Source organism: Panthera uncia (genome assembly GCF_023721935.1).
Source record: "Panthera uncia isolate 11264 chromosome C1 unlocalized genomic scaffold, Puncia_PCG_1.0 HiC_scaffold_3, whole genome shotgun sequence".
Lineage (NCBI taxonomy): Eukaryota > Metazoa > Chordata > Mammalia > Carnivora > Felidae > Panthera > Panthera uncia.
This window is the reverse complement of record NW_026057584.1, coordinates 77,874,637-77,894,511: the sequence shown is the minus strand read 5'-3', so window position 1 is coordinate 77,894,511 and position 19,875 is coordinate 77,874,637. Positions and strand designations below refer to the sequence as shown.

Here is a 19,875-nt window from a genome sequence, read left to right as displayed (position 1 = left end):
CTCAGTTGGTTAAGCATCTGACTCTTGATTTCGACTCAGGTAATGATCTTACTGTTCTGGGTTCGAGCCCCTCATTGGGCTCCACACCGATAGTGCGAAGCCTGACTGAGATTCTGTCTCTCCCTCTCTCTCTGCCCTTCCCCTACTCACGTGTGTGAGCTCTCTCAAAATAAACTTTAAAAATAAATTTTTAAAGTGATTTTATGGGAGTCAGAATTAAAAAAAAAAAAAAGGTAAGGATTTGGTCACAAAAAACATTAGTTGTGACCTATTGGGCAATTGTTCCATCAGTCTCCTCTTGCTGCTTTGGAAGCTTCCCAGAAGCCCACAGAGTCCCTTGGGAGCCTACCTTCCTAGTGTTCTTCCCTTTTATGCTTGAGAGTATGGTCCTTAGGTCAGAACTATCTAATTTCTCATCCTGGCTTTTCCCCTTACTAGTTGTGGTAGCTTGGCACATCGTATTTCATGTCTTTGAGCCTTAGTTGCCCTATCTACAGAAAAAGTTACACCTCACAGGGTTGTATAAGATCATGTCTGTGAGCTCTTGGTTTTACTCCTGGCCTGCCACAAAAAAAAAAAAAAAAGCTTTTATTCAAAAGTACATAATAACATAATAAAATAATAATAAAATAACAATTTTGGAAATGATAAAAATTCATTTATTATTTCATTCAACAAATATTTATTGAGCATCCACTGTTCTAGAAACTAGGAATACAACAGTAGGGGGGAAAGACAAAATCCCTTCCTCACAGAGACAGATTTTAGTGGGAGATATCACTATCAAACAGATGAACAGGTAAATACATCGTATTTCTGACAGTAATAACTGCAATACGGAAAACGAAGTCAAGGAGAGAGATAGGAAGTAAGGGAAGGGAAGTGGGTACAATTTTAAAGATGGTGGCAGAAAAGGGGTCACTGAAAAGATTATATTTAACAAAGATCTGAAGCAGATGAAGGAGTGAGCTGGTGGAAATATGAAGCAAAGTGTTCCAATAAGAAAAAAAAACTAGCAGGTGCAAAGGTCCTAAAGCAGGAACGTGTGTTCCTCATGCATTTAAGGAGCAGCAATCGAGACAAAACAGTCAAAAGAAGGGATAAGAAGAATTAATAATTAATAATATTATAGGCATGTTATATACTAAAGAAGATTGGCAATTAAAAGTGGGGCTAACTGTACTTTTGTGATGTTTTATCATAATTAAGAAGTTCCCTTTAAGACAAAGGCAAAGGGCCCCTTAAGAACACAGGAGTTTTTGAAGCAGAAAAGGATCCAACAGAAAAAGGAAGTGAGAGTCAAGAGAAAGAACTGCTTCTATTTTAGGTCTTTCAAAAAATGATAACACTTATTAAATTCATGCTTCATTGTAGGTTCTCAATATATGCAGGCTCAGGATGATTCTGATTTCTCTTTTCTCAGGCTTTGTTTGTATCCTTGGGACCTACAAACACCTGCACTCTGAGATTTTTGTAGCTATTTCTTTAGTGTACTACAGGTTGATTCATCTGAAGTTAGACAGAATCTTCACTCCATTATCAAGAGATGGTAGATGCCGTGGGGTGGAGGCAACCTCTAGCCCTGGGATGGTACCATATGTACCACTGCATTACATGCCCGCTTGAGAGAGGGTCTCTGAAAGTTAACCAGGAAGAGCCCTGATGCCAGGTCAGGTCAGGTTCCCACTTACTGTACTGAGAAATAATGCCCTGTGACCATCACGGAGGAGACCTCTTAATCTCCAAGCAGGGTTTGCTGAGGCCACAGAAAAGTCTCCGCTGTGGAATTCATGGTGATGCCAATGAGGTGAGACTTTACATGCAGGGGGGACAATGAACTCCCTGAAACCCCTCTGTGTCAATGTCAGAAACACCTCATACACAGAAAAGTACCTTTTACTCTCAAAGCATACATATTTAACCTGATGAGCAAACTTGAAAACATCATCGTATTTTTCTACTCACCTCCCAAAATAAGTTTCTAAGAAGGAAGGAGCCTTACCCTCCGTGAAAACGTCCCCTTTTTTGTTCTTGCTGAATCCGTATATTCTCCAGTCTAAGTGGACTTGGGATGAAGCCAATCTCACAGCCCTCTTTCACCAGTCTTCCTATCCACCAATCATTGTTGTATTTCTGGAATGCAGAAATAAAACTGCTATCAATAGTAATTCACTTATCTTCACATTCCATTAATTAATTTCTGGGGGTGAGAAGAACCAAAAATACTCTTTACATTATACTATACTATATTATATATACACACTACATTATATTATACTATGTTATACATATCAGAACATGTATCGACTAAAGCCAAAGTCTACAACCTTTGTATCTAAAGGCCCAGATAGCAAATATTTTAGGCTTTGGAGGCCACATGGTTTCTGGCCCAACTACCTAAATCTGCTATTGTCACATGTTAGTGGCTATAGACAATACGTAAACAAATAAGCATTTGCTATGGTTCAGTTAACCTTTTCTTTCCAAAAAAGACAGCAGGCTCTAATCAGCCTGCAGGCCACAGTTTTCCAATCCCTGGACTAAAGTTGGATCCTAATCTTTGGATTCCTTTGGTCCTTGTCAAGAAGCCCTAGCCAAGTCTTAAGGAATAGATAGTATAGGGATAATTATGCATCAATGTAATTGGAACCCTGGAGAACAAGACAGACAAGTCTGAGATGAAATACACTCAACTGTCTGTTATTTGTCGAAAAATTTCAGGTAAAGATTCCACAATATTGTCTGTAATCTACTCTCATTGGAGAACTGTAATCTTCCAAACACAGGTTTACAAACTAAGGTCCATCTCACTACCTGCTGAAAAAGGTTACTCTTACAAAAGAAATATATTGTATATATGTGGAATTTTTGAAACAATATCCAGATGGCCTGAAGTTCAATAGAAAAACCAGGATTTCCATTTCTATAAAGTTCCATGACACATAAATTCAGAAAACAAACCCACACAACTGCTTCAGCCAATATGGGGTAAGACTCTGTGAACGTGATCCTATTCGGTGGGTCAGCAAAATTGTATTTGGAAATACAGATTTGCTGGAGCCTAAATCAGAAGGTATATTTAATCCAAGCCACCTGCCTCAAAGGAAGGTTTCAGGTAGATGATTTTTAGAATGCAGGTATCAGTCCTATTGTTTACATCCTCCAGAGATGATTCCAAAAACTCTTGTCTTCATCAGCGTGGGGCAAGGTAATTCTCTCTCTTTTTGATCCAAAAAGTATCTGCTTTTTTTCAAAATGAAAAACTATATGTAGTACACTTTGTTTAGCTCAGAGAAAAGGGAAATTTATGTGTATATGACATTGATACACTGTGAAGGAGGAATGGATGGTTTCATTAACTCACTGCAGCATGAAATTCTGCATAGCTTTGAGTAATTCTCAGCAACAGCCTCACACTCAAAAGCAAAATGATATGCCTTAGGGATTTGGCCTTTATTATGCACACAGCTCCTACATGAGGCATGCATGGCATGTAGTATGAGACTGCACTGAAGAAATGTGAGTTGACCTAATATAAAATCTTGAACAATCTAAGTCGTGGTTTTTCTATCTTCCCATCTTTTATTTCAGGATAACAGGGCTGAAATAACAGGCCTGTTTATTTTGGAATTAACAAAAGGCAAGAGAGCCCTTTTAGAATCTTTGGTGCACAGGTCTGGAATTCAAATCTTATTGTGGTGGGGACAAAGCAGACTATGAGTCAGAGTATCCTAGGGTTTAAGTTATTTCCTGAACTTTAACTGAGCCTGCTAGAACGCTAATTTATTAAATGATACCCAAGTGACCTTAAAGGGCTTCCTGAAATGGTTAATGGCAACTTCCCAACCTGTTTTAGCCTAGTTCTAGGAAACAGTGAAAGCTCGGTGATAATCTGGCTCAACGTAAATGAAAAATTCTTTGAGCTACCGGGCGGGAAGTTGCTAAGTACATTCAGGAGCTTAACACACTCGTCATTTGGTGTGTGTGATAAGCAGAACTGTAGCTTTTCTTTAAGGCTAAGCTTCTCATTACTGAAAAAAGTGTTTAAAACAGTGCATGAGAGATGGCTTTCTAGATGACAGATGAGAGAGGAGGCTACAACCTGATTACACAAATGTGTGCAAATGTGGATGTTCCAGGAGCTTGTGCCAGCGTTCTGGGGAGGTCACCTTAGTGTTGCTCCAGTCCTTCTCATTTTCATCTCCCTAACATGATTAGCACTTTCTCTTTCTAAGATGTTTTCTTGTCTGTTATCACAAGCTCTGAAAACAAGTGGCTCTAATCCACATAGGATTACCAGCTCAATACCATCCATCCACCTGCCTGTGTGAAGAGAAAGTCACTGATCAAGAGACATGTAGATCAAAAAGCAACCAACGAGACAAATGGAGAATATTGATGGCATGGAGGAAAGCAATAAAGTACAGCAAGATTGGAATGCAGGTGTGAGTGGGTATGGATAAATATGTGAGAACCTCTTACCTTTTAAAATTCTGCTTCTCCTTTGAAGCAAGGGGTGTTAGTGACTAATGAGCATGGTTTGGTCATTTTTGGTGGAAACGGTGAGACAATCAACTTAACCATTCAGAGGCTGGGGCACATGTTTCAGGCTGAGAGTCCCCGTCTACTAGGCAAATATGGATATCCTCACCACATACACCTTGAGAATGCAGAAGCCATCAAGTCAATGCTACCCCAGCTTCCTGTTACCAAGGCTCTGAACTGTCTGTGCCTTCACCCATCCTTTCCCTGCGTGTTGCAATAAGTAAGTGGATACCCTGCTGTCAAAAATCTCTCTCCCCTATTCAGGGTCTGGATCCCACCCTTCTTGGCTCCCCAAAAACTTTACTCCATTGCCTATCTTTCCTTTCCCATCAACCTTTCCCTCTCTCTGTTTGTTAATATCAGCCTGTGCAGGTGCTCCAAGCGCTTCTCTCTCAAAGAAAACCTCTTTTGACTTCACATCCTCCTCAGTCCACTACCTGGTCTTTGTCAGCTTCCTTGAAAGCATGGTCTATGTTTACTAAACATACTTCCTAACCCCCTTCCCACTTCATCCCCTTTCATTTGGCTTCCAGACCATGGTCCCAGTGACTTCCATGCCACTGACCACCATGTTGCCGATCCAACGTTCACTCCTCACTCCTCATCTTAGGCAACGTGTGACACCATTCACTACGGCTGACTTCTTCCTCCTTTTGTACACACTCCTCTCTTGATGTCTCCATATGGCTCTGTCCTGGTTTTTGTCCTATATCTCAGGCTTCTCCTCTTCAGTTTCCTTATTTGTTGAGTCATTTCACATAGCCCACCTCTGCAGAATGGAATTCCTTCGGGTTTGATGCCCGGCTGCCTTCTCTTCTCCCTCTAATCTCCCTTAAGTGACTTTGATCATTGACCCACACAAACTAATGATCTAAATTTACATCTTTGGCCCAACTCTTTTCCTTGGAGCTCCAGATTCTTATATCTAACTTCTACTTGATATCTCCATTGAGATGTCCACTCCTCATCTGTCCTCTTTCCACCCTCATCATCTCCATCCCTATTGATCAATTCATAAACCTTGATTTCCTTGATCATGCTGGATTTCTCCCTCAATCTTAGTTTCTACACCTGACCCATCACCAGCACTCTTCATTGAATGTCTGCAATAGATCTCAAATCGGTCTACTTCTTTCCATCTCACTGCTGTAATGCTGGCTCAATTCCATTATCTCTCACTGAGAATGGTTCTAATGGGCTCCCTGATTCCATACTTATCCCACTTCAATCCGTGGTCTCTATAACAATCAGAGTAGCTTTAAAAAAATAATAAATTCATCCCATTCTTCTGCTTTTAAAGTTTTCAATGGTGGGGCGCCTGGGTGGCTCAGTCGGTTAAGCGTCCAACTTCGGTTCAGGTCATGATCTCACCGTTTGTGAGTTTGGGTCCCACATCGGGCCCTGTGCTGACAGCTCAGAGCCTGAAGCCTGCTTTGGATTCTATGTCTCCCTCTCACCCGGCCGCTCCCCTGCCCGCACTGTGTCTCCCTTTCTCTCTGTCTCTCAAACATAAGTAAACATTAAAAAAAAAAAGTCTTCAATGGCTTCTCATTCCACTTAGAATAAAATCTGGTCTCATGATCACTTTAAGGTTCTCCTTGACCTGTGCCCCACTTAGTTCTATAACTGTCTCCTACTACTAGGTCCCTTGTTTATTGCATTCCAGCCATATGGCCTTCTTCTAGTTAACTGATTGTGCCAGGCTATTTTCCTACTACAGGGCCTTTGCACAAAGTGTTTCCTTTCCCTAGAAGGCCTCCTTTTAATCGTTTTAATGCTGGCTCCTCTTCATCCCTCAGGTGTCTGCTTAACAGTCATGTTCTTTAAAAGGCCTTCTCTGGTCACCTCTGTATTTAAAAGTATATATAACCTCCTCATCCCTATATTTTAATTTTTTTTAGCATCTGCTTCATTTTTTCCCCAAAGACACAATTTGGAAGTATTTGTTCATTATCTGTCTCCCCACTAGAATTTAAGTCCATGAGGGAAGGAAATCTGTCTGCTTTTTTTATAGCTGTCAGACAACATCTGCCAGGGCCTGGCACATACTAAATGTTCAAGAACTATATCTTGAACGAGTAACTTAACAAAGGAACAAATGTAGAGCCTCAGCCAGCTCACATGGGCACAGCAAAGAGAGACATCTGTAGACATCCAGATGTTTGACCTACTTGCTATCAAGTGGTTAAAATGTTAAAACTATGTACGTCTTGGTGTCAATAATGCCATCTTAGAATGCAGAGTTTCTTTCTTTTTTTTTTTTTTTATGAAATTTATTGTCACATTGGTTTCCATACAACACCCAGTGCTCATCCCAAAAGATTCTCTCTTCAATACCCATCACCCAGCCTCCCCGCCTTCCCACCCCCCATCAACCCTCAGTTTGTTCTCAGTTTTTAAGAGTCTCTTATGCTTTGGCTCTCTCCCACTCTAACCTCTTTTTTTTTTTTTTCTTCCCCTCCCCCATTGGTTTCTGTTAAGTTTCTCAGGATTCACATAAGAGTGAAAACATATGGTATGTGTCTTTCTCTGTATGGCTTATTTTACTTAGCATAACACTCTCCAGTTCCATCCACGTTGCTACAAAGGGCCATATTTCGTTCTTTCTCATTGCCATGTAGTACTCCATTGTGTATATAAACCACAATTTCTTTATCCATTCATCGGTTGATGGACATTTAGGCTCTTTCCACAATTTGGCTATCGTTGAGAGTGCTGCTATAAACGTTGGGGTACAAGTGCCCCTAGAACGCAGAGTTTCAAAGACAATGATTTTCAAAATTGTTACATATTTACCATGCACATCACGTTTTAGACTGTGGGATAAGTGCAGGTATCTCAGCAACCTGGAATGATAGGTTTATGTTGACCACACTCCTGTTTCACTTTACTGTTCCCCCTGTACACTCTTTCCTAAGACCCAGTTTCTAACACCTCCCTCTAAGCAGTGTCACTGGAGACCAGCAAGCCTACATGCCTTCCGATGTTAAGCCCCTGAGTCCGACTGGGAAGTCCTGTGCAGAACAAGAAAGGCAAGACTGTGCTCCTGACTTGACCTAGTTCTTGTGACCATCTCCCAGATGCCATCCTCACCGCCCCCCACCGCCGCCCATCCCAGCCCCTCATTCAATCAGTGATGGTTTTTCCATCCCATATATTTCACTAGGTTCATTATCTCAGCATGGGAAACATGCTGAAATCTTCCCTGTTTAACTAAAAAACAGGGGAGCCTGTGTGGCTCAGTGGGTTAAGCTTCCGACTTTGCCTCAGGTCATGATCTTATGGTTCATGAGTTTGAGCCCTGCGCTGGGCTCTGTGCTGACAACTCAGAGCCTGGAGCCTGCTTCAGATTCTGTGTCTCCCTCTCTCTCTGCCCCTTCCCCATTCACACATACTCTCTCTTTCTCTCAAAAATGAATAAACAATAAAAAAATTTGGGGGGAGGCACAAAAACAGATACTCAGATCAATGGGACAGAATAGAGAACCCAGAAATGGACCCACAAACATATGGCCAACTAATCTTTGACAAAGCAGGAAAGAATATCCAATGGGATAAAGACAATCGCTTCAGCAAATGGTGCTGAGAAAACTGGACAGCGACATTTAGAAAAATAAACCTGGACCACTTTCTTACACCATACACAAAAATCAACACAAAATGGATGAAAGACCTCAATGTAAGACAGGAAGCCATCAAAATCCTTGAGGAGAAAGCAGGCAAAAACCTCTTTGACCTCGGCCACAGCAACTTCGTACTTAACACGTCTCCAGAGGCAAGGGAAACAAAAGCAAAAATGAACTATTGGGACCTCAAACCATCAAAATAAAAAGCTTCTACACAGCAAAGGAAACAATCAGTAAAACTAAAAGGCAACTGACAGAAGGGGAGAAGATATTTGCAAATGACATATCAGATAAAGGGTTAGTATCTAAAATCTATAAGGAGCTTATCAAACTCAACACCCAAGAAATAAATAATCCAGTGAAGAAATGGGCAAAAGACATGAATAGACACTTCTCCAAAGAAGACATCCAAACAACACATGAAAAAATGCTCAACATCACTCATCATCAGGGAAATACAAATCAAAACCACAATGAGATACAACCTCACACCTGTCAGAATGGCTACATTAATAACTCAGGAAACAACAGATGTTGGCAAGGATGGGAGAGAGAGGATCTCTTTTGCACTGCTGGTGGGAATGTAAACTGGTGCAGCCACTCTGGAAAACAGTATGGAGGTTCCTCAAAAAATTAAAAATAGAACTACCCTACGACCCAGCAATTGCACTACTAGGCATTATCCAAGGGATACAGGTGTGCTGTTTCAAAGAGACCCATGCACCCCCATGTTTATAGCACTGCTATCAACAATAGCCAAAGTATGGAAAGAGCCCAAATGTCCACTGATGGATGAATGGATAAAGAAGATGTGGTACACACACACACACACACACACACACACACACACACAATATGGAATATTACTCAGCAATTAAAAGAATGAGATGTTGTCATTTGCAACTACATGGATGGAACTAGACGATATTATGCTAAGTGAAATTAGTCAGAGGAAAACAAATATAATGTGACTTCATTCATATGAGGACTTTAAGATACAAAACAGATGAACATAAGGGAAGTGAAGTAAAAATCATATAAAAACAGGGAGGGGGACAAAACATAAGAAACTCTTAAATATGGAGAACAAACAGAGGGTTATTGGGGGGGGTGTGGAAGGGGGGATGGGCTACATGGGTAAGGGGCATTAAGGAATCTACTCCTGGAATCATTGTTGCACTATATGCTAACTAACTTGGTTGCAAACTAAACAATAAATAAGTTAATTAGTTTTTTAAAAAAGTAAAAAAAATTTTTTTTTAATAAAAACAAATACAAATTTAAAAACACTCCTTCAATTCTATGTTACTTTTCTCTGGCAAGAATGCATTCTCCTTTTCAACTCAAAGCATTTAGGAAGAGCAAATTGCAGTTCCTCTCCTCTGGCCTTCAGATTATGTGGGGAAAGGCCTATTAAGTGTCTTTTTTTTAAAAAAAATTTAATGTTTACTTATTTTTGAGGTGGAGGGAGAGACAGAGAGAGAAGGAGACACAGAATCCAAAGCAGGTGCCAGTCTCCAAACTGTCAGCACAGAGCCTAACATGGGGCTCGAACCCACGAACCGTGAAATCATTACCTAAGCCACCCAGGCGCCCCAAAGGCCTATTAAGTGTCTTCACAGGGGTTTCAGAGTACCCCAGACACAGTGTACCTAAAAGCCAATTCATAACCACATCCACCCTGCAACAGGCGTCTCCCTTCTCTGCCTTCTTTATTTTGAAAGCTGACACTGCCCATCTACCCTTTCTAGCAAGCTGTAAAGCCTTTCTCCATCCTTCCTTTCTATTTCGCTTTCTCTGATATCCCTTCCTCATGTGAAGTCTCCCAATCCTGTCTGTCTGTCTCATCATTCTCCCTCCAAGCTGCTCCCTCTCTCCAGCCTCTCTGCTGCAACCTTAGTTCAGCCTCTACAATACTCCCTGGACCATCAGAGTTATTATGCTAAGATCCAAGGCTGGTTGTAACTGTCCATTATTTAAAATTCCTCTTCAGCCCACTACCTGGTGATAAAGTCCAGTTTTCTTGTTAGGGCCAAAGAGGTCTTTTCTTATCAGGCCCCTGCCTCTGAGACCTGGCTCATCCCCTGCACCACTCCCTACTTACTGTCCTCCAGCCATGCTGCAATGCTCCTGGCTGTCCCTTCCACCAGATGCCACCCCCATCCCGCCCAGCCTGAATGTCCTCAGGCTTTACCACTTGTGTAGAGCTCTCTGGCCCTGTGATCCTCCTCCCCACCAGCCAGGTGGTCCCTCCTGCTCCTTCTTCAGGCTCCCACAACACCCATTTAGTTTTACTATAATAGAATTTGTCATCCTTGGCAGAAACTAGGAGCCTCTTAGTCTTTTCCACCAGATTCGGAGCTCCCGGGCAGTGGGGACAGTGAGCCTTCATCTCCAATCGCTCAGTGCCCCGCACAATGTCTGAGATGAAGTAGGATTTCAATTTAGGGTGACTAAACGGAAGTTTTTGATGTAATTATTCCACCTTTCAAGTTGCAAGGCCTCAAGTCCTCCTTGTACTGCTCAATCCTTTAAGCTTTCTGTTTCCCCAAAGTCCTCTGCCCTCTTCTTAGCTTTAATACGTTAATGATTATAATGTCTAGTGTCAGTTCCAAGGTCAAGGTCCACAGGATTACAGCACAGATGTTTATAATTAAAATATCCCTTGTAAATGGTGCCTCATGAGTAGGGCGCCATGCCACCAAATTCACGTTTCCCTAAGTTGGATCCATAGATCTGTGGCTCTGCAGTCATACAAGGTGGTTAAAAGGTGACCAGGAGACCACAGGTCTGTCTTAAATCCATCCTATGATGACGGTGATCCAATATTCTCAGTGTGTGATAATGCAAGCGATGATGTCAGTCTTCTAAATCTCAGTGAGAATGAATGGATTTGGAAAGCCCAGCAAATTAAATGAGGTAACACATTGGCAGTTCCTCAGGGTTCCTCTCTAGTTTGGCACAGAGCGGATTCGAGCTCTGGCCTTGTGGCAGTTGCAGAGAATCCTACATTTACCTCTTTAATGTGGAGAAAGTCCTTGGCATCAAAGGAGATGGCCGTGCTTGGAACAGGCACATCCTCATCCAACGCACCACAGTAGCTCACGTTCGTCTTCACAGCAAATGCTACAGGCTTGGACTTCGGGCAGAGCCATGGTGTGAGGATGGGGGAGGAAGACAGAGCAGGATTTTTCATATTGAAAAGTATAATACGATAATTGATAGTACCAGGCCGGAAGGGAAACCACTTTTCAAACAGGTGTCTCCAATGGGTTCCCTGGCAGCATAGAGAAATTTGTAGCAATGACTCTAACGGTGATTCAACCAGATCAGCCCAACCATTTCCCCCCTCTGTGGTACTTTCCAGCATCCTAAAGACAGAATCCTACCCTAAAGTATTGGGGACAGATGGAAAGATGGAAAGAGGCTCTCTGCTTTCTCCTCTGGTCCTAAGCTTATGTTTGTTTTTTAAAATGATAACCGGTGCCCCTTGGGATACAGGAAACGTGTGCTAGGTCTTACATTAAATGGTGGTGGTGGGAGTAAAATAAATAGTTTTGAAATAGCCTCCTATTTCTGAAAACCTGTGGGATCTCACTCAGTAGAATACCTTGTCCTGCCAGGAAAAAAGAAAGGCCATTCAGGGGGTAGACGGCAAGGACAAACATCATCTTCTCTCTAGGTAACAAAAACCGGTTCTGAAACTCTGTTGAGACAAATTCCTCCTCGGCAAAGTGCTTAGGCTGGTGCAGCCTCACAGAGGCTAAGCAAACCAACAGCCTGAGCTGACGGCACTCTGGCCGCCATCTGGGTGACCACAGAGGCCACAAAACACTCTGAAAGAAAACTAAAACAAAAATTAGCCACAAATGAGAACACGAGGTTCCTGCAATCTGGGGCTACTTTGTTAGTGGCTCATTGTTTGTGCTGAGAACGTGACTGGGGGGCAACAGCTGAGGGGAGACCCCAGCTAGGGTCTCACTTTCACGGGCACCACCCCAAACCCCCCTTGGCTAACCGAGCACAGACAGCATGGGTGTTACAGCAAATGAAGACGCCTCGTTCTCCTCTTACTACTCTCATAAAGATTTTATTATAAAAACAGAAAAAGGAAGGAATTCATATTATTTGAGTTTCAGTTTTTCTTCTAAAAATAAGAAAGATTGGATCAATATGCTTTAAGAAGTCTGTCATGGAAGGCAAGGAAGATAAGCTGGCCATGACCCCTGTCTTATATTTTGCTATTATACATAAAACCTCATCTGACAAAAGGAATTCTACGCTAAAAAACAAAAACAAGAAGTTTGAGAGACACAGAATGGGAGATCTCTAGTGACTCTTCCGATTCTAAGATTCAAAAATGCAATTTGCTCCTGTGGCCTCTTGTGGGTACAGAGATTTGGGGCTGGAGGTGGGGGGGGGTCATCCTTTTGTGTGATATCTGAAGTTCGGCAATGCCTTCTACTGCTCATCTTTGCTGAAATGCTAGTAGCTGTTCAAAGCTCTGAACTTCACCCTGAACTTGAGATAGGAGGCTGAAACCAAGAGGCAACTGGTAGAGAGACCCACAGGGAAACCCACAGAACAATAGTGCACATGTAGCCTGTAATGAAGGCTGAGGTCACGGACAATGAGGGGTCAGGAACAGATAGAGAACCTGTACCTTAGGAGGCTCTCTGCCAACACTGGGAGCGGCATGCTTAATATTAGCCACAACCGTGAAGTTGGAATATAGCCGATAATTCAGCCCCAAACCTAACACAAAGGGTGAAGAAGGGTCTGTACCTCAGGAAATGGCCCCCTGGGAAAGTTACTAACCTCTCTTAGGGGATGAATGGATCAGGGAGCCTTGAAATCTGGTGCCTCATTAGGATGATCCTAAAATGACTGTTCCAGAGGAATTTGAGGCAGGGGAAGAGCAGCTGATACCTGCTGAGCAACATGACACTTTGGAACCCAAGAGGGGCAAGAAAGTCACCTTTGCTCTCTCAAGCTGGATAGCGGCTTGTTGCTCTCTCTCTTGCCGAATCGCTTCCCGATCCTCTTCCAAAGAGACATCGGAGTCAGACGGCCTGCTCGTGTAGGAATCCGCTGAACCCTGGAAAGGAGAACCCACAGTGGTTTAAATGAGGTGACGTGGAGCTTCTTAAACTGTCACGTCCATAACAGCATCCTGGAGTGAGTTCTTTTCACTTTCATGGGGTTTGATGCACACACTCTGTGCCTCTGTTGCAGGTATACATTTAGACAGCAGAATATAGTGAAGCATCTGAGGGATCCGGAAGGTAGGAATGTTGTGAAGGAAAAGAGTTTGACTAGATTAAGCGTTAGGAAGTGAACTGCGATGAAAATTATGTGATATTTGGTCCCAATTCTTCTTGCTTTATGCTATGTTTATATTAAGCTCACATTAATTTGTAGACCTGAAGTTTCATTCCATTCTCTTATACATACATCTAAAGGAAAAAGAGACTCAGCTTATGACAAGAGCTAAATTCTACCTATATCTCGGACTACAGAAGATAGATTTATCTAAGGTTGCAATACAGGCAAGCAGAATCCTGCATTAGTACATGAGTTCCAGTTCTAGCATCCACACCATCGAACTCTTTCACTGTGAAAATTTCAGTCATTGTCCTATAGTAGCCATACCTGGTCACTATGGCCACTAAGCCATGAGCCTTGAGGATGAAAACAAGGATGTCCTCAACTGAAGCACACAACCTAGAAGGGCTATTTGAGCAACACTGAAATCCAGTCTGACAGAAGTGACAAGGTACTGGGGGTGCCCAGCATCACTCAGTATTCATGCTGTAAGAGCTGAGAACTACGGCATCTAGTTAAAAGTTACAAACAAACAAACAAACAAACAAACAAAAACCTCTTTGTTTGCCTCTGATTGCTAAAGGAACATCACTGTGACAGTTTCCTTAAGCTGGCATTACCAGTTGATATTTGCATAGATGACGGCATTTACACAGCAGAGGTATTGATGGTGTATTTGGCATTTTTCATAAATCATGCACAGATTTTGAAAAGCATAGCTTAATCCAGATAGCTGTGAATTTGTTATCCACCTCAGAAAAGAACTCTAAGAATGGTTGACCGCTGAAATGGATCTTTTGAAAGTTTTTCTAAGCTTAGAAATGTTACCATTAGCACAGATTTTCCTGGTAGCTTAGAACAGTAACTCCTGATCAGAGGTTTAATCAGAATACCCGATAGACACTGGTTCTAAATTCTGCCTCTGCAACGTACTTTTGAAAACCTTATGCAAGTGACTTCGGCCACTCCAGACTCAGTCTCCTCATCCACACAATGGGGACACTGCTTACTTCAAAGAATTAAATGGAATAAGACATAATGAACAGCTAATATTTACTTAGCCCTCACTATCATAGTAGCACAGAGCTAGCGGCTTATCTCTCTGAATCCTTGTAGCAGTGTAGAAGCTGAGATTCAAACTTGGGTAGTCCAACCTTCAAACCAGCAGTTTCAAACCCTACATACACTGAGCTGCACTGGATATTAAAATATTTACTCCAGGATCTGGCATCTGGTAAGCACATAATAAATGGCCATTCTCATTCCTATTTCCTGGTCCTGACAGCTCTACATTGATTAAAAATTAACAGATTTTAATCATTCTTTCAACTCACTCATAATATATATTCATAATAGCCCATCTTGAAATGTATCCATTTTTCTTATTGTATTTGTTGCCAAGAAAACACTATGGCTTTCCCCCAGCTCTGTTGAAATATAATTGACATGCAGCATTGTGTAAGGTTAAGGTATACAATATTTTTGATTTGATATATACTGCAAAATGATTACACTTTAAGTTTGATAACTACCATGTGCCCAAATCCATGCACTTTTGAAAAGGCCCTTTATGGGGGAAATGGATTTGTTAACCAAATTATAACCAAATTCTTCTGTGCAAACCTACTGGGGAAAAATTTGGACCTACAAAATGGATAAATACAGAGCAACGGACTATTCTCTAGATTCCTCATCACTGGGGGGGGGGGGGGGAAAGAGCTACCTTGCAATCTTTTAAACAAATTCTCTTAGAACACAACTTTTGTCCAGATGCATAAAATCCAGAGTAAGAGAGAAAGAAAACAGCATTTCTAAAATATATATGAGAACAGTTTTGAGTAAGTTCTAGGGAATGCTTTGCTGTAGGGTGATATGTGCAATAGATCTTTCTAAGGTACTGGACTGGCTACATGAAGATGTCTGGACTATAACATGATTATGATGCAGGAAGTCAGGAAGGAGGCGCTTGCCTTGTTTTCAAAACATGCTGGGGAGGCTAATAGTGAGCACAGGCCACAAGCAAGCAGGCTGCCTGCTGGAGCAGTGGGGTGAACGACTAGAATACACAATCTACTGTTGACATAAGGAGACGGCTAATTCCCAAAACAACCTTAACGACTTTTCAAATCCTGGCGTTCCGTCATCTCTGAGCACACAAGAAGCAACTCAAGGATTCCTGCCAATGAACTTTATTTTGAAATGTGAACAAGACTGTGAAAATTTCACAATTATTTAATAAGTTCTACTATTGCCAAATATGTAAAAGCAGAAACTTCTGTTTACTTCCCTATTTCTAAGAATATTGGTTGAAGGAAAGATAAAGCACTAGGGTATCCATTTTCACAATTACAGTTGTTCCATCATTTCAGCATTTACTCTGCTTTTTCTTTTTCTTTCTTTCTTTTCTTTCAATGCTGGCTACATTCTTTGAATATGGAAATCACTGCTGCTGTGTCTCAGGATCCTAGGGAAAACAGAGGTCCAACGTCAAGAGCCCAAAATTGGCCCATGGACGTCTTCTGCTGGCTTGGTACAGAATTGGTTTCTTGTTTTTATTTATTTGTTTTGTCTTGTTTCAGCTGGGTGAAAGAGAGGAGAGACATATCCCAGGAGAAAGGAAGGAAAGGAAAACAAAAAGGATCTGCATTATTTATAAAGACTCAGAACAATAGAGCCACCAAGAGGCAAGAGGAGAGTGCCAGGCCAGACCAGAGGAAAGATCTGGAAGGGAGGGGGCTACAGGAAGCTTAGTACAACTGAGGGTTGGAGGGACTGCCAGAGAGATGGTTAAACATTTGTGATTAGGCATAGGGACCTGGCAAGAAGAGAACAACGCTAGATGCTGAGAGGATATAAGTGAAGATGTAAAGGTTACTAGCTCTGGCAAAAGCTGGAAAATGCAGCCCCATCAGCTTTTCATTTTCCAGAATTCCATTTCATAAAATAGGTGAAGAGCGAGCTAACCAGCTTATCAAGTGAGACAAGCCTGTACAAGAGGCACAACAGGGGCTCGCCTCAAAAATTCCTAAGCAGACACCACTGCAAGTCACATCCTGAAGTCTCCAATGAACCAAGTAAAATCAGGAATAAAAATGGAAATAAATGCTGCAAATCTCTTCATATATAGCATATTGTATGTAGACGTGTATATACAGGCATATAGATATATGCATATATATCATTTTAAAAGCATCTTAGTGAACATCAAGAGAGAAACGCACTATCTTTTCATTAACCTAAGGTTTGGCGTCTCTGCCCGCCTTTTATTCAATATTGAAAACAGATTCATGCCTTTCAGGAATCCTTTTGAGTACAAAATACAAAACACTGATAGAAACATTGGGAAATCGGTTTCCCGTTGTCCTGGAAGAAGGAAAGTGACCTCAAGTCAAGCAATGGAAGGACTTCTTCTCAGAGAAAGGGCACGATGTAGGGGAGAGTGCTGCCATGTGCTGGTGGGCCAGACAGTGTTACATTTAACACTCTTGCCAGTTCTCACTGGCTGTGGATCTTGGGCAACTTTATTTTAACTTTCTGACTCTCAATTTCCTCCCCTGTGAGATGAGGATAATAATAGACACCTTGCAGAATTTCCCAGTGTTTGGTTAGAGACAGAGCATCACTTCTTTTACCATCAATAGGGAAATTCAGGAAATTCCACCAACTAATCTTTGAGTCACTAAAATTCTGGACAGCTTTCAACATTAAATTTGTGGCTGCCCCAGAGTTTTAGGGTTTACATCTTGCTCTTTAAAAAAACAAAACAAAACAAAACAACAGCGTTTCTAAGGCATAATTTATATACCATTAAATTCACACATTTTTAAATGTACAATTCAATGATTTTTAATAAAGTTACAGAACTCAATTTAGACCACAATCTTGTATTAGAGTATTTCTACCACCTCCAAAGAGACCTATGCCATCTGGGCATCCACTTACTTACCTTGTCCTTTTATTATTATTTTTTAATGTTTATTTATTTCAAGAGAGATTGAGTAAATGTGCGCATGCACACATGTGGGAGAGAGGCAGAGAGAGCGAGAATCCCAAGCAGGCTCCATGCTGTCAGCACAGAGACTGATGCTGGGCTCAATCTCACTAACCATGAGATCATGACCTAAGCTGAAATCAAGACTCAGATGCTTAACCAACTGAGCTGCCCAGGGTCCCCTTACCTTGTCCTTTTAAAACTGAAATATACTCTCTCTTTTTATATGTAATTTTGATATTTGTATTTTATTATTTTACTTTATTGTTTATATTTTGTGAGTATTTTACTATTATGTCATTAAACTAGATTAAGGAGGAGGGAAAGTTCACAAATGTTTGATATTAAAGTGCACCAACAGCGGAACAGAATCTTGTTCTTGCCGGAACTTCTGGGCTTTCAGGTCAGACAGTCCTGGGCCTCTCACTTGGTAGCTCAGCTGTTCGTTCACTGAACCACTGGTCAGATGCTGCAGTGGCCACTATGTGAGAGGAGAATGGCTTAACTTTCAGAAATTCTTTCCTCATCTGCAAAGTGGGAATGAAACCCTTCAGGGTTATTTTGGAGAATTAATAAGAGACCATAGCACAACAAAGTGAACAAGCATAATAATGGCATGTACTAAACCCATGCTGTCCAGGAGAACTTTCTGCAATGATGGATGTTCTTTATATGGGTGCAGTCCAATATGGTAGCCACTGGTCACAGGTGGTTATGGAACACTTGAAATGTGACTAGTGAGATCAACAAACTAGATTTTTCACTTAATTTTTAAATGCTTAAAATTTTATTTTACTTCAATTAATTTAAATAGCCACATGTAGCCAGTGGCTACCATATTGAGCTGTGTGAGAAATAAGCCCACTGACCCAATCAAAAGAGGGACTGGGAGCACAATGAAGCAAGGCTTTAATCAATGTTCTTGCAAGAGCAGATGTCTGATGGACAGGCCCACTGGGGTAAGATACAGCAGGCAATTTATCTCCTAGCATACAAATCCCTCCCCTGGTTCCTCATTGGCTGAGTACTACAGAGGTTACAGCCTTACCCGGATGTCGCCTATGCCCATATAAGGCAAAAAGTCATCTGATTGGAACAAATATACATTCCTTGAGGTGACGCAGAGACTTCAGTTCTCTGGCGTGTGCTCATTGCAAAGCCCGCAAAACAGAGAGGGGGAGAACCAGAAAGCGATGTGTCAGGGTTTGGGACTCCATTGTGGCAGGGCCAGGTGGTGGGGGTGGGAGGCTCGTACGTTTTCCAATAGGTTGTAAGCCTATTTTAATTAGACAGCACAGCTTTTATTTGGTACTTCTGAAAACGAATCATCTCCTTTCCTTCTCACAAGCTGTGCAGTAGCAGACATTCCACATGTCCGTTTCGCTTCCAGATCAGATAAGTGAATGTTCAACTTGGTGTAAATCTGGTATGTTAATAGTTGCACTGAGTGGACTAAATGACACTGAGTGGACTAGTTGCACTGAGTGGAATGTCCAGAGAAACCTGTCACTCCCAACAGATTTGAGTTTGTTTCTCTCCAACGAGCTTGCAATGACTGGGAGGATGCACTTTTCCACACTGCAGAAGAACAAACCCTTTCCAGATTACTTTCCAAGATTTCCCAGGGTAGAAGGATGAATAGCCCACTCACAAGGCTGCCCTAGGCAAAAAGATCTCTTAGGCATCCCTTATGTTTACAACCTACCCCCACTTTCTTACAGATGCTTTCTTTTCCTTCACCCCTTTCACCCTTGGAGATGCAGGGTCCAGGCTGCATCTCCAAGTATGCAGGCCTTGGCAGTGTCTGGCACACTGCAGAGCCTGAGTTTTGTTGAAAGAAAGACACTCTTGCTCCCATCAAAATCTATCTATTCTCTATTCCATGATTTTAAGTTCTAAGATGGCTGGTTAAGTTCTAAGATGGCTGATCAAAGTTTATGCTTACTGGGTGTGATGATAATTGTTAGCAGTCCCACCCCCAAAACATGAGTGGGTTTTTTTTTTTTTAGTTTAGTTTTATTTATTTTGAAACAGAGATAGAGAATGGGCAAAGGAGAGGCAGAGAGACAGGGACAGAATCCTAAGCAGGCTCTGTGCTGTCAGCACAGAGACTGATGCGGGGCTTGAACTCCTGAACTGTGAGATCATGACCTGAGCTGATACCAAGAGTCAGATGCTTAACTGACTGAGCAACCCAAGTGCCCCAAGATTTTTTTCTTTTTAAGAATTATGGTTTTCAATGCCTTAAACCAAAGCACTGCATAGTGTGTGCATTCCCAGCACTTTGGCAGAACAAGGACCTTTTGAAACTATACCTTAGAGATGACAATTTAACTTTGCTTTAAGTTACCTTCTGCCATTTCTTGTAATTAGGAGGTTGGTTGAAAG

General features: G+C 41.7%; 1 protein-coding gene across 1 annotated transcript in view; it reads right to left on the bottom strand.

The window, feature by feature from the left end:
- The window catches only part of CACNB4 (calcium voltage-gated channel auxiliary subunit beta 4), a 55,890-nt gene extending 37,334 nt beyond the window's left edge, over positions 1 to 18,556 (bottom strand). Inside the window, exons 1-5 of the mRNA XM_049615268.1 lie at positions 18,536 to 18,556; positions 17,843 to 17,968; positions 13,150 to 13,269; positions 11,188 to 11,310; positions 2,003 to 2,133 (exon numbers count right to left, since the gene is read on the bottom strand). Coding sequence (XP_049471225.1) covers positions 2,003 to 2,133; positions 11,188 to 11,310; positions 13,150 to 13,269; positions 17,843 to 17,968; positions 18,536 to 18,556 — 521 coding nt within the window. The remainder of the gene's footprint in view (positions 1 to 2,002; positions 2,134 to 11,187; positions 11,311 to 13,149; positions 13,270 to 17,842; positions 17,969 to 18,535) is intronic.
- Between the last annotated feature and the right edge of the window lie 1,319 nt (positions 18,557 to 19,875).